General features: G+C 38.6%; 1 protein-coding gene across 1 annotated transcript; it reads left to right on the top strand.

The window, feature by feature from the left end:
* The first annotated feature begins 3,234 nt into the window (after window positions 1-3,234).
* LOC139953382 (lactadherin-like) lies at window positions 3,235-10,062 on the top strand. The gene is made up of 4 exons (XM_071952890.1): window positions 3,235-3,280; window positions 7,786-8,016; window positions 8,421-8,547; window positions 9,819-10,062. The coding sequence occupies exons 1-4, from the start codon at window positions 3,235-3,237 to the stop codon at window positions 10,060-10,062; spliced, it is 648 nt and encodes a 215-aa protein (XP_071808991.1).
* Window positions 10,063-15,159: the final 5,097 nt, after the last annotated feature.

Genomic DNA, 15,159 nt, shown 5'->3' with positions numbered 1-15,159 from the left:
AAAAAAGCAAATCTAAAACGGTTCATGTGTTGAGGGGCCTTCTACACACTTGTTTTTTTATGCTGGAACGGCGACAAAGGAGCCAGGGAAAGAGCTATATCGTGTTGGTTTCTTAAAGTCACCTGGAAGTGGTATTTTTTTCAAAATAAAGCTTTTGTTACTAATATATGTGTTTTGATGAGTGGAATGTGAATAAACAGTTAACTAAGGTTTTAAAAAATCAGTTCTTATGTTATTTACAAATTTAAGGGTAGACCCCGTCCCGAGAGGGCGCTGTTCGTGACGTCAATCGAGGCAGACTTTGCCTGTAATGCGTAGAGTAAAACACAATTGCAAAGTACATGTACGGACCAAGTCGTGAGTTTGTACGTTTCAAATTTTTTTTCTTCCGGCAAAGCCGACCAGGTGTATTGCTGCTGAATGCAGAAAAACACTTTTTGAAATGTACCAACTCACGACTTGGACGTACATGTACTTTGCACGTGTGTTTACTATACGCATTGCAGGCAAAGTCTGCCTCGATTGACGTCACAAAAGGGGTAGGCGAAGTCAGCCCCCCAAACAGCTTTATATATTTTTTAAACATATAAATCGTGACAAACAATTACTAAAAAAATTGTTTTATTGTTCTTAAGCATATACTCTTATGTTTTAAAGAAAAAAATCTATATCCAGGTGACTTTAAGTGCTACTAAACAGCAAAAAAAGCTTCTCTTTTGACTGAGATTGTGTCGTGAACTTGACAATAGGCAAGATGTGTTTAAACTTGTCAACTTAGTATTCATTACTTAAACCATCCATGTATAATATCTCTAAACACCAACGGTTGTCTTATTATCTAAAGGAATACAAGTATGAATTTGCGGTCAGTGAATATACATCTAATTAAAACAGATATGAACGGGACAAATTATTTAAGTTATTTAAGCAACTTATTGTTCAATATTATACCATCCATGTATAATGTCTTTAAACACCCAAGGTTGTCTTATTCTCTTATAGGAATACAAACATGAATTTGCGGTCAGTGAATATACATCTAATTAAAACAGATATGAACGGGACAAATTATTTAAGTTATTTAAGCAACTTATTGTTCAATATTATACCATCCATGTATAATGTCTTTAAACACCCAAGGTTGTCTTATTCTCTTATAGGAATACAAATATGAATTTGCGGTCAATGAATTCACCTTTTAAAACAGATACAGCTAAACTTTGAACGAGACAAATTATTTAAGTTAAAACAATTGTTTAAAAAAAAAAAAAGTAAATCAAGACTTTCCCAGTACATTATTAGCGCATACCCATGTCCAAATGCGCATGATTGGCTTACAAAGGCTATGATGAAAGCAAAGACCATGCAACACTGGTGAGCGATTTTTGTTCGTACCACACGCTAGCCATCGCATACACGCATAAGGTATGGGCGTTTTTCCGGACCCCTTCACTGTTAACCCCGCAGCCAGCATGTGATACAAAAACAAATAAAAAATTGCGACCGGTGTGATGGCCTAGGATGTGTTTCCTGCGGATTTTCATTTTATGAAAATAACATGGGCTGAAAAAAAGTTGATTCAAAAGAGGGCGCTAGTCACAGAGGAAATTGTCTTCACAGCCGTATGAATTATGTTCAAGCGGTTTCCAAGATGCATCGTGGTAATTTTGTTCCGATGGCTGTTGTGGATGCCCTATTCAATCTAGCAAAGAACTGTCACTATGCTGTGTTTCCCGCGGATTTTCATTTGATGCAAGGAGTAACATGGGATGAAATAGGTTGACTCAAAAGAGGGCGCTAATCACAGAGGAACTTTTGTTCACAGCCGTTTGTATTATGTTCTAGTGGTTTCCATGATATTAATAATAGACCGTTCTAATAATATAGCGATTTTCACGCCCGAGGGGTGTCTCAAAGCGCTTCTTACATTCTTACCCCAGGGCCCAATTGCATAGAGCTGCTTAAGCACAAAATTTTGCTTAAGCAAAAAAATCCTTGCTTTGTAAAATCAGATTTTTTGCCAAGACCCCATTCAATTGTTACGCTAAGTAAACAACAGCCAAATACCACTCACAAGCAATGTATGTGGCATGAATTTTTGGCCAGTAACATGTGTAAAATAAGCGTGCTATTTTCGTGCTTAAGCAGATTCTTTGCTTAAGCAGCTCAATGAAATTGGCCCCTGGTCACTGGGCCCCTTAAACCATTCCAGCTCCCTGGTGGGGAGTATACAGCCTGTGCGCAATATATGCGCTACTCGGCTTAATCAATCACAAGAACCATCTCTGCCCTCACAGGTACCAATTTAACCCTGGGTGGAGAGAAGCAATTAACGTGAAGTGTCTTGCTCAGGGACACAAGTGTCACGACCGGGATTCGAACCCACACTCCGCTGAACAGAAGCATCAGAACTTGAGTTCGGTGCTCTTATCCACACGGCCACGACACCCCATCGCAGTAATTTGGTTTCGATGTTTTTGTGCATGGCCTATTTCATTGCAAAGAACTGTCATTATAATAAACCCACTCTAACATTATAATAATCAAAGAGTATTAATTGACGTCACTCCTCGAAAACGATCTTTCTTTTCTGTGTGAGTCACTTACTTGTGCTTGTATGGTAACGTAATCGAAAACACATCCAGTGCTGAGGATAGTCTTAAAATCAAGTCGCTGCGAGGTGTAACTACGGGGACGGTACACACATCCTCGAACCCAGTATGTGTGTGAGTCAGTGGCAGCTACGGCTAAAAACGTACCTTACCATGCGCCACCTACTACCGTTTCATTATGGAGGTATTATCGCACTGTGGGTGTTTCATGTATGTTTGTAACAGGCAGAATGTGTGTTTGTAACAGGCAGCCCTAACGACTTGTCATCGAGTCTATACTGAGGATGAATTCTTGAGTATCCTCACATTTTCTCTCCACATAAAACGGGCCGCAATATACAATACTAGATCTAGTCAATCGATGACGTCTTTATTTTGTGTGCTAAACATGGTGGAAATACGCTCGGTTAAAATCTGGATAATACAACTTCAAGGTTTTCGCTTCATAATAGGTAGCGAGCTTCCACAAATCAGAGAGCTGCATTCCAGTGCGTCACAGGTTGCTGTATTAACCTGATTGGCTTAAAATTACGTCACCTTCCTAGAAAACGGGGTAGTGGCATTTTTGCCGTAGGTCTGTCTAAAATCCAGCAAAGGGTGTCAGTTCATTGCGTTTTTGAGAATGGACGGAGCAGTGCGTTTCATTTATCTGGCAGCTACAGTATCAGGTAAGATCTTTATTATTTATAAGAATGTTTAGAGATACACTTACAGACACTGGACACCTTTGGTATTTGTCAATTTGTCAATTTGCTCACTTGGTGAGCAAATTATTGAGGGTTTTCCGAGACAGATTAATTCAGTTTTAATTATAAGTTTTTTAAATTAACTTATCAATAATTTAAGATTTTAACTGAGTTTTAAACACTGACACAGACGCGCTGATATAGCCGTAGAGCTTGACTGTGCGATAACTTTACATTATTTAAAGATGCTATGTCAGATTTTTGGCCGATTTGACATACAAATTTTGATTTAAAATTCAATAGGTATTTTGATGGGGGTCGAGAAAATTACAAATTTTCATTTGAGCCATTGCTCGAAAAAGTCCGCCAATTATTAGTAGCAGTGAAATAAAGTGCTCAAAATTAGTTTTCGTCGGGATCCCGACAATATAGCACGTGACCAATTCTTATGTGTTTTATAGAAACGTTTTCAATTTGTGTCATGGTTCCTGACCATTGAAAGTAAAAATTAAACTTTTTTTCGTTAGAGCGGGTGATACTCTTTGAAATACCATTCACTCAAAAAATGTATTTTTTAATGTTTGGGGCCAAAAATTTGACATAGCATCTTTAATTCATTTGAAAAACAATCCTATGAACAATGATTATTTAATATTAGTATTCATGAGTCTGTTACATGTTTATTGTGCAGTGTTGCAATTGATAAAATAAAAGGCATACTATTATGTCAGACTGCCATAGTGTTACGATGCTGTTGAATGTCAGTTGATTCTCCCTTCAATCCTTGGTAGCAATGATTGTGAAGGTTTGAACATATATGTAGTGATCTTTGTAAAGGAACACGTTGCCTTGGATCGGTCGAGTTGCTCTTTGAAAGGCGTTTGTAACCGTTTTTATGAAATACATATAGAAAAGTAGAATACAATGATCAAATTTTTGACTCCCAAAATGGCCGACCGTGTTAGTTCGCAAAGTAAAAGGAAAACCGAGCAATTTTGAGGCAAACTTGTGTGGATCATTGTGTTCTACTTTTACATCTTTCCAACCATTATGCATTTTATAAAAAAAAACGGTTGCAAAGGCTTTTTATAGACCAACTCGTCCAAACCAAGTCAACGTGTTCCTTTAAAGGGTATATGTACCTTTTCCAAACAAAAAAACACAATGTCCACAGATTTACATTAAACTAACACAGTTTGAAGATTATGATAGTAGAAAGCTTCCCTTGAAATTTTACTTACTGGGGTGCCGTAGTGTTTGAGAAATGAGTAAAAGTAATAATTTACGTCTCAGTTTTAGAATGTATAAAACGTATTAACCAGTTATGCTATGGTTTTGGTATAATATCATAACTGGTTAAGGGGATTTTACATGCTAAAATAATTTTGGTCTCATGAGACCAAAATTATTTTGTGACTTGTTTTACTCATTTCTCAAAAACTACACGACCATAGTTAGTAATATTTTAAGGGAAGCTTTCCAATATCATTATCTTCAAACCCTGTAAGTTTAATGTAAATCTGCACTGTAAAAAAATTGGGTAAAAAAATGCCCAACTTTTTACCCATTTAAGGGCGAATAGTGAACTCCTCCAACTTTTGGGCAAAGTATTACCCATCAAAGTTGGGCGCTCTGATTGCCAAATAATTGGGTAATATTTCATCACCAATAGTTGGGCATATTTTGGTAACCAATTGGTAATCAATTACCCACTTATTGGGCGATGATTTTATTCATGATCTAGTTAAAATGTTTAACCATTTTCGGTGTTATCCAACAAATGGTGAATGTATTTAACTCTTTGATTTACAGTTTCTCCTGTGATACGTCATACAACCAGGCGTATAAAATATATTTTCCACGATTGCAAACGGTGGTGAGTTGTGACCTTGGCATCTCTCTCAAAATCGTGAGGGTGCTCAGTGGTTTGTAGATGCTTTGGAAGGTTAGTTTTTAACTAAATAAAGTGTGTTTCCTGTTCAGTTGTTGTACACAGTCGTGACAGTTGCAGCGCAAGCAATGCAGTGATAGTTCCATGCATGTATTTCATACACAAAGCAACACAACAACCACGCATACATGCCACAACCGGCGTTGCACATAATGGCATGATAAAACTGAAACTATCACAGTAGTGTCAATGTGTTGCTCGCTCTGCAACTGTCACGACTATATGTACGACTGAATAGAAAACACAACTTCATATTTAGTTAAAAACTCACCTTCAAATTGGATCTATATCCAAGAGACAACCCCGCTCGTCACAGCCACTCCTCCACTCGCCATGTTGGAAAATATCTTTGTTCTACTGTTTAATGCCCAACTTTTTGGCAACTCTTTAATCGTAGTGCGCATGATCGGACGATTTTGAACAACTAATGTGCATAATTTTAACCAACAATCGAGATTAATTAAAATTACCAAAAAGTTACCCAATAAATAAGCAAAAGTGTAACCAACAGTTATGATGAATTCAGATTACGAAATATTTTCCCAACACTTGCCCAACTTTTGTTCCGCTTTTTAAACAAAGAATGGGCAAACAAAAGTTTGCCCAACAAGACCAATTATTTGTTTTGTAGTTGTAGTTGTTGAAGTTACTTTGCCCAAAAAATGATTTGACCAACGTTTTTGCAGTGTGTGGACATTTTGAAAAAGTACCCGAATCCTTTAAGCTACAGTGCAATAGCTGCAAGAAGAAGGGTAAGAAAAAACAAACAAAAAAACACTATATTATTTTCCCGTTTCCTAAAACTGCTTCCAACTTGTACCGCTCGACGTTAACAATTACTTAAGGATTGCGATCTTTTTTTTTTTCTTTTTTTTTTTTTTTTTTTTTTTGGGGGGGGGGGGGGGGTATGAACCATTACACAATGAAAAAGAAGAAATAGTATTTGTCCCGGAGGTCTTAACTGTTTGTAAATTAAACCAGCACCAAGCCAGAACGTGGCTTCTGCAAATGATTGCCAAGGTTGCAGATTAAAAAAAAAGACACCACAATGGAGTCTATTGTTAATCTCAACTCCATCAATTTCCTTGCAGCAAAAAAACACGTGTTTCCGATGATTCCGAGCTAACCGTTTCTTATTTGTAACTACTTTTAATAAATAAGCATACCAGTGCTAGTCGCTGATTGGTCAGATTTAATAAGAGCGTGTCCCAATTCCATGGCTCTAGTTATCGCCGAATTCTGCGCTATTGTGCCTAATGTGCCTGTTGTAAGGCCAATCTTCTAACGGTGAATGCGCATTATCGTCGCGCAAAAGATTTTGGAAAAATCAGAGCACTTAAAGGGGCACACCGGCTCACCGTTTACGCAATTTATGGCCTACTGAAGCATAATTGCGCTCAGTACACAGCATTAAATGCAAAATACATTTGGTTTCTGTAGTCTTTAAAGGCAGTGAACACTTTTGGTAATTTCTCAAAATAATTATTAGCATAAAACCTAACTTGGTGACGAGTAATGGGGAGAGGTTGATGGTATAAAACATTGTGAGAAACGGCTCCCTCTGAAGTGACACAGTTTTCGAGAAAGACGTAATTTTCCACGAATTTGATTTCGAGACCTCAGATTAAGAACTTGAGGTCTCGAAATCAACCATCTAAACGCACACAACTTCGTGCGACAAGGGTGTTTTTTTTTTTACTTTCATTATTATCTCGCAAGTTCGATGACCGATTGAGCTCAAATTTTCACAGGTTTGTTATTTTATGTATATGTTGAGATACATCAAGTGAGAAGACTGGTCTTTTACAATTACCAATAGTGTCCAGTGTCTTTAAACATAAGGTTTGTGTTGCCATTAATTTTAAGAGTGATATCAAACGTATACATTCCCTTTAAATTAAGACCGGGACTGTAGTTACATGGAAACTACCGCATGGCACCCGTCTTCGCAGCTTTATTTTGTTATAGTTACTTTTATCGAATGCAATGAGGTATATTAAAAAAAAAACAACAATAACTCAACCGCTTTAAAAAAGTCAGCGGCATTATGGTATAAGGATTTGGGTACTTTTTCAAAATGTCCACAGATTTACATTAAACTTACAGAGTTTGAAGATAATGATAGTGGAAAGCTTCCCTTCAAATATTACTAACTAAGGTTGTGTAGTTGTTGAGAAATGAGTAAAACAATTCACAAAATAAGTTTGGTCTCATGAGACCAAAATTATTTTTGCATGTAAATCCCCTTACCAGTTATGATATTATACAAAACCATAGCATAACTGGTTAGTACGTTTTTACATGCTAAAACTGAGACGAAAATTATTACTTTTACTCATTTCTCAAAAACTACTGCACCTCAGTAAGTAAAATTTCGAGGGAAGCTTTCTACTATCAGAATCTTCAAACTGTGTAAGTTTAATGTAAATATGTGGACATTGTGTTTTTTGTTAGGAAAAAGTACATATACCCTTTAAAGTAACTGCAATGCTATAAATATCACCAACATCTAACTCACGACAATGTTTCATTTCAGGTGTTACTCTAGTCTCGTCTCATCAAGCTTGCTACAACGGATTGAAATATGATGTCAACTCTAACAATCCACACCGATGGGTCTTACCTTACGAAGATCCATGCGAGTATGCTGCTGTACTCGGCGGACTGACTGCTCAAAATGCGTCATACCAACAGGGGGCGCCCTACTACCTGGATAAGATCGCAGTAAGACTGCTTGAATTCTTCGGATGTCAAGATGATCAAAAAGGTAAGACACTGAAAAAATAAGCACACATGATAAAACATAATTAGTTATTGCTGACTCTATACCAACATTAAAATAAACTGCAAAATTAAGCAAAAAAAAGAAAAAAATTGTGAAAAGGACCATACTCGATGGTGGCTGGGCTGAGATTGATGAAAATACTAATTTTCGCGCTGCATTCTGTTTGAATCATTGCGTTCCAACCATATTTAGTGACCATTCAAGGAGCGTTCTGACTGCCTTCGAGGTGAATTCGAACGGCATTCTTATAAAGCTTGATCAATTTGGAAGAATTCAGGGAACAAAATTAAATGTGTTCGTCACTTGTAGCCTCGGGCGCCGTACTCATGCGTGAAATGCGTCTCAATGCATAACAATTTTATACCATTTATTATTTTAAATCCCAGGTATCGAGTGTTCTACTTCAGAGCCTTTGGGTCTTGAAGATGGAACCATTCCTGATGAGAGCATCAGTGCATCGAGTTCGTATTTTGCCGGGAATGGGCGTCTGAACGGAGTGGCTTGGCATACAAAGTATGTATTACTCGACGACATTTGTGTATTACCATACACAAATTCCGGTCACAACTTCCTTAAAAAAACCTGCCAATGATATAAACATAATTAAGTTAAAGCTTAACTAAATAGAACAACCCCCCAAAATACAACAATACACTTTTCTTTTCTTTAATTAAAACATGTAATTGCATAATCTGTTGCACCAACAAACTAAACAATTTTACAATTATTGTTGCTGTGACGGGGTCCATGGCGTTTTGTACACCCGACGGGGAAAATGGCACCCAAGGCGAAGCCGAGCGTGCCATTTCCACTCGAGGGCGTACAATACCCATGGACCCCAGTCACAGCGTGCATCAATTGTTTTGTTATACCTTTGTATAATTGTTATTCCTCTTCTCGAAGTTCTGTTGTCATCTACAAATATTATTACGACGGACAATTCATTGTTTAATAGGCAGACGAACAAGAAACAATTCCCTCGAACCCGCGGTTGTTTCGTACACAGCGCTGGAAATCGACCAACGCTGGAAACGATAAAGGTGATGTACACCGGTGTACGACACTTTTCATGTTACCCGGCCCGTCGAGCCATGTAACATGCGTTTTTGTTGCACGTCACATGATTTGTTCTCGACCAATCAAACTTCACAGTTTGTTACCGAGGTATAACAATGTTGTTTGTTTAAATTCTTTGAGAATCAAAAGCACTTGTATATTTTTATAAACAAGTCTGCCAAAAATAACCGAAGATATTGTTATAAACGGAGCTTTGTTTTTTATTTTGTGTGTGTTATGCTTTATAAGCTATAATAATAACCACTTTGTGCTATTTTAAAGGCACTGTACACGTTTGGTAATCGTCAAAGACCAGTGTCACATAACAAGCCTGTGAAAATTTGGGCTCAATCGGTCATCGAAGTTGCGAGAAAATGATGAAAGAAAAACACCCTTGTTGGACGAATTTGTGTGCTTTCAGATGTGAATAAAAGACTTCTAGCTAGAAGTCTTTTATTATTTTAGTTAGAAATTACTTCTTTCTCAAAAACTACGTTACTTCAGAGGGAGTCGTTTCCCACAATGTTTTAGTCTATCAACAGCTCTCCAATGCTCATTACCAAGTCAGTTTTTAAGTTAATATTTGTTTTGAGTAATTACCAAACGTGTACCTTCCCTTTAAGTAACAATGAAGCTTTTAGTAACGATAAATGAATAATAATTCTGTTGTACTTTATGGCAAACTTTGTTAAAGTTGTTGTATACTCTTTGTTGTGTTTTGAACAAAGGCTTGACGGTCTTAATGCCTGGTTTGAGGTTGACCTTGGTGAGAGTACAGTGGTGTCTGGTCTCATCACGCAGGGACACGACGACCCCTTCTGGAATTGGCGTGTGACTAAATACAAAGTGAAGTACAAGAAGATATCGTCCTCTGACTATGAACACGTCAAAGATAACAACGGAGCCATTCAGGTACATACACATTTACTAACAGCTTACTGGTTTCTGAGCTCGAGTTCACAAAGAGATTAGACTGATCTTAAGATATGCGTCCGTGTTGATTGCAAAGAATGATAGCTTTCTTCTTGTTATTTATTCATCAAACCATTTCTAGTAGCACTTATGTGCAAAAGTTTAACAGATTAAAATGCAACAATAATAAAATGACTCATCGGAAATAAACTTGATAACTGATTTTTGTCTTTCACTTACGAAGTTCAATTTTAAATTAACTCATAAAAGGCAGTCGACACAATTGGTAATTACTCAACGTAATTATTTATGGGTGCGTTCGTTTAGCTTCCCTGGGTCGACCCCGGTGTATGGCGGGTTTTTTTCCAGGACGATTGTGGGTAATTATCTGCACACGTTCGTCCTGGAAAAAAAAAACACGCCTCACACCGGGGTCGACCCGGGGAAGCTAAACGAACGCACCCAGTACAAAACCTTACTTGGTAACGAGTAATGGGGAGCTGTTGATAGTATAAAACATTGTGAGACGTCAGATTAAGACTTTGAGGTCTCGAAATCCAAACATCTGAAAGCACCCAATTTTGTGTGACAATGGTGTTTTTCATTAATTCCTCGCAACCTCGACGACCAATTGAGCTCAATTTTTCATAAGTTTTGTTGTTGTTGTTGAGATACACCAAGTGAGAAAACTGGCCATGGCCGTTGTCGTTGCCGTTGCCGTTGCCGTTTCCGTTGCCGTTGCCGTTGCCGTTGCCCTTGCCGTTGCGGTTGCCGTTGCCGTTACCGTTGCCGTTGCCGTTGCCGTTGCCGTTGCGGTTGCCGTTGCGGTTGCCGTTGCCGTTGCCGGTGCCGTTGCCGCTGCGGTTGCCGTTGCGGTTGCCGTTGCCGTTACCGTTACCGTTGCGGTTGCCGTTGCGGTTGCCGTTGCGGTTGCCGTTGCGGTTGCCGTTGCCGTTGCCGTTGCCGTTGCGGTTGCGGTTGCCGTTGCCGTTACCGTTGCCGTTACCGTTGCCGTTGCCGTTGCCGTTGCCGTTGCCGTTGCCGTTGCCGTTGCGCTTGCCGTTGCGGTTACCGTTGCCGTTACCGTTGCCGTTGCGGTTGCCGTTGCGGTTGCGGTTGCCGTTGCGGTTGCCGTTACCGTTGCCGTTGCCGTTGCGGTTGCCGTTGCGGTTGCCGTTGCGGTTGCCGTTGCCGTTGCCGTTGCGGTTGCGGTTGCCGTTGCGGTTGCCGTTACCGTTGCCGTTGCCGTTGCGGTTGCCGTTGCGGTTGCCGTTGTCGTTACCGTTGCCGGTGCCGTTGCCGTTGCCGTTGCGGTTGCGCTTGCCGTCTTTTCTTTGATGAACATGGATGTTGATGCTCATTTGCTCCGAACAGAAGCAATTTTTAATAGTTTTGAATCGAAAGTGCACAACACTCCACTTCTCAAAACGTTTTTCTCAAAATGTGTGACATAATGTACTCATTCATTACTTGCAGGTATTCGAAGGTAACATTGAAGAGGCTTCGACAGTCACCAATATGTTTGATCAGAGCATCGTGGCTACCACGGTGCGCATTGAACCTGTAGCATTTATTGACAGATTTGCTCTACGGTTGGAGTTGCTTGGATGTCACATCAACTGAAATCAAATCAGTTCTATAATAACTAAAAATACTCATTTTATTGTAGACTATCGTTTTGATGTTTATCGTGCTAAATTTAAAAGGTAATTCAAAAAACAGTATTTTTTTATGGTCTTAAAAAACAGCGAGTTGGTTTGATGGCGTCGATCGGGGTAACCGTGGATTGTACGTCACTTTCACTTTTGAGGTAACTTTGAAACAGATTCCTGGCGATATTGACCCAGAAATGGCTCATGCCTCGTGTGAATCAGATTCGGGTAAATTTTACGCAAGTTTGGCATGATTTCAGTGATCAAGTTCGACAAAATTTAAATCATTTTACAAAGTTGGTGTAAGTGTACCGGAGCGAAATTTAGTATTAAAAAGGGATGTTTACATTTGATGTTTTAGCCACGTTTCAATACTTTAAAGCCATTGAACCCTTTCGGTACAGAAAAAAAAAGTTCACAGATTTACAAATAATTTACAGGGTTTACAGAAGGTAATGGTGAAAGACTTCTCTTGAAATATTAGTCCATGAAATGCTTTACTTTTTGAGAAAACAGTAAAACAATATAAATTCTCGTAGCGAGAATTACGGATTTATTTTAAACACACGTCATGACACGGCGAAACGCGCGGAAACAAGAGTGGGTTTTCCCGTTATTTTCTCCCGACTCCGATGACCGATTGAGCCTAAATTTTCACAGGTTTGTTGTTTTATATATAAGTTGTGATACACGAAGTGTGGGACTTGGACAATACTGTTTACCAAAAGTGTATAATGGCTTTAACAAGTGTTTATTTTTTAGAATTATTCACTTTGCTAATATTTTTGATAAAGTGGTTAAAACGCTACTTATTTTTGAACACGTTCTGACTTTTTGCCGTTCCATGTTTGAGGGGTTCACAACCTGTTTTGTGATTTTGTATGTAATCGTCAATAGTTTGGTATTTTCAAGAGGATCGGTACAGTAAAAAAAATAAAAGTTCACAGATTTACAAGTAATTTACAGGGTTTACAGAAGGTTATGGTGAAAGACTTCTCTTGAAATATTATTCCATGAAATGCTTTACTTTTTGAGAAAACATTAAAACAATATCAATTATCGATATTGAGAATTACAGATTTATTGTTCACACATGTTATGACGCGGCGAAACGTGCGGAAACAATGATGGTTTCACTGTTATTTTCTCCCGACTCCGATGACCGATTGAGCCTAAATTTTCACAGAATTGTTATTTGATATAGAAGTGGTGATACTCGAAGTGTGGCCCTTGGGCAATACTGGTTACCGAAAGTCCAATGGCTTTTATTTTGAAATGGATAGAGTCCTTATGCGAGTGTGGAAAGGTAACACGTCCCTTATCTAACGATAACAGTTGTGTAAATTGGCCTTGCATTTAATACCATTTTAGTGTAACCATTTTTAACATCCAAAACATCCAATGAAATCATTCTGAGAAAATGTTGTCTTTAATTTTTTGGAGGGGATGTCTTGGATCATTCCTTACTTTCAAATAATCAAGAAGAACTTGATGTTTACTTTTTAACGAAAAGTTTCACTTCAGAAATTTAATGTTCAGGTAGTTGTTGAAACCCAATGAAGTCATACTTTACGTTTTGCTCCAAAAAGTCAGTTTTGAACCAGACATCCCCGTACAAAAATGTAGAGACCCATTTCTCTAAGAATGATGTCATCAGATGATTTGGATCTTGACAAATCGTGTACTCTTAAAGGGTATCGAGAAAAAAAAGACAATCTTCACAATAATAACGTTTATTCCGACCCACAGCAGGACTCTATTGGAAAATGAATACATCACAAAAAGTGATTGTTCATTTCTCTTCCTCTTTCATTGTTTTAGTTGCAATTATTTATGCTCTTAAAATCACACAACCGGGGAAAAAACGATATTTGTTCTCCCCTAGCAAAAGTTTATTTTCTAGAATACAGTTTGTTTAGCCATTCTCCGGGTCAGTAAAACTGGATGGGTCAGGCCCGATGGGATCCATAACCTCGGTCTGTTTTCTAGAGTTTTTTAGAGAGTAATATCAAGTTGTTCATACTTCTCTTTGTGCACGACACTTTTAAGCAGCTTTAAATATTTATCCTCTAGCAATATTCTTAAAGTTATGAGTGCACTTTAGCGTGGGACTGTTTACCTATTGCCGCTGTTTAAAAAAATAATACTTATTCATAAATACCCCAGAGAGTTTCTCTACTCCTATTGGTGGAGAGCGCGTCACGTGGGGGTGTTTAAACGGTTGATAATGACCAGTGTTTATAACCTGCTGGCTTCCGCGTGTCATGCGCGCAAGATTATCACGCGGAACGCAATTCATAGCTATTAGTATCAGCGCGTAATCTACTTCAAAGAGCGCGCGCGTAATCTATTTCTAAGCCTGCGTGCGTACACACAACCCACGCGCAACAGACTCGTCACAAAATTTGCAACTGTCAAAGTGTCTGTGATTGTATTTTTTTACGTTTTTTAACAAAAGGACATTTATGAATGGGAATAAAAGAGTATTGACTCGTTCTTAAGTCCGTTTAAAACCTTGCAGGGTCGTTGCCGTGCGCTAAAGGCACTCGCCTTCAGCTAGGGCCTTTATCACACGGCAATTTCACCCTGCCGGTTTTAAACGGCCGTGTAAGAACTCGTCGCCACCCTTTCATTCCCCTATTGCCAAGTTTGTTTCACTTTAACATTGCGATGTCCCACCCATGACACTTCACGGCTGCCTCCGGTTTCTGCAGGGTGACGTGTTTTTGGAAAACGTGTAAAACACATTTGCAATATTGATTTCATACTTTAACAAAGCTTGTAACCTTTCAAGACGTGTAAAGACAGTAAATACAAACCTGTCAATTGTTTTTGTTAACTCTTTTATGGTTCACAAGCGTACATCAACAGTACTTTCTAACCGGAGATTCCGAGTGTGAGTAATACGAAGGGTCATACACCATGTCAATCTGGCATGCCTAGGGATAGATGTTAAAGGGTTTCATTGTTTATACAAAACTAATTAACGATTGTGTTTTCTGTCTACTGGCTGCAGTATCGGTGGGCCATCGGAAGAATAAGCAGAATCATTACAAGTATACTACTCTTTTGCCGCTGTTTGCTTTTTACTGAGTGTTGCTGTAAAATTAAAAGATTCATGTTCATTAAGAAGGCTTAAAAAGTGTGTTATTTTATGTTTGTTGGCATACGGATGCTTTATTTTAATCCCAAAACAGTTAGAGCTTTGCCTCTGGACCCTACCAGGGGAAGAAAGGCCGGAGATTATTTCTCCAATACGGCAAACTGTGTACAAACTACTTCTGATAACGCTCTATTTTGAAACATCTTCTTTCAGCCCACGTTGATTCTGCTGATGTGTCAGACTGGGCCCCTGTCTTTATCCGCAAGGATAAAGAAAGGTCCCAGCTTCTCAGATCCAGTGATTCCATTGGATACAATGATATTGGATAAACGTGCACATTGCATAGTGATGAGCTTCACATAGATACCCTAACAGTTCACGCCTGTCACGTCCGCAAAATAA

The sequence above is a fragment of the Asterias amurensis genome, chromosome 21 (assembly GCF_032118995.1).
Source record: "Asterias amurensis chromosome 21, ASM3211899v1".
In the NCBI taxonomy this organism is placed as follows: Eukaryota; Metazoa; Echinodermata; class Asteroidea; order Forcipulatida; family Asteriidae; genus Asterias; species Asterias amurensis.
This window is presented reverse-complemented; position numbering and strand designations above follow the sequence as displayed.

What these genes read in the sequence shown, in the direction of transcription:
- LOC139953382 (XM_071952890.1), top strand. Translation starts at nt 3,235, where the DNA reads ATGGACGGAGCAGTGCGTTTCATTTATCTGGCAGCTACAGTATCAG. An exon ending in TCTGGCAGCTACAGTATCAG is followed by an intron (nt 3,281 to 7,785) that starts GTAAGATCTTTA and finishes GTTTCATTTCAG; the next exon opens with GTGTTACTCTAGTCTCGTCT. An exon ending in GGAGTGGCTTGGCATACAAA is followed by an intron (nt 8,548 to 9,818) that starts GTATGTATTACT and finishes TTTTGAACAAAG; the next exon opens with GCTTGACGGTCTTAATGCCT.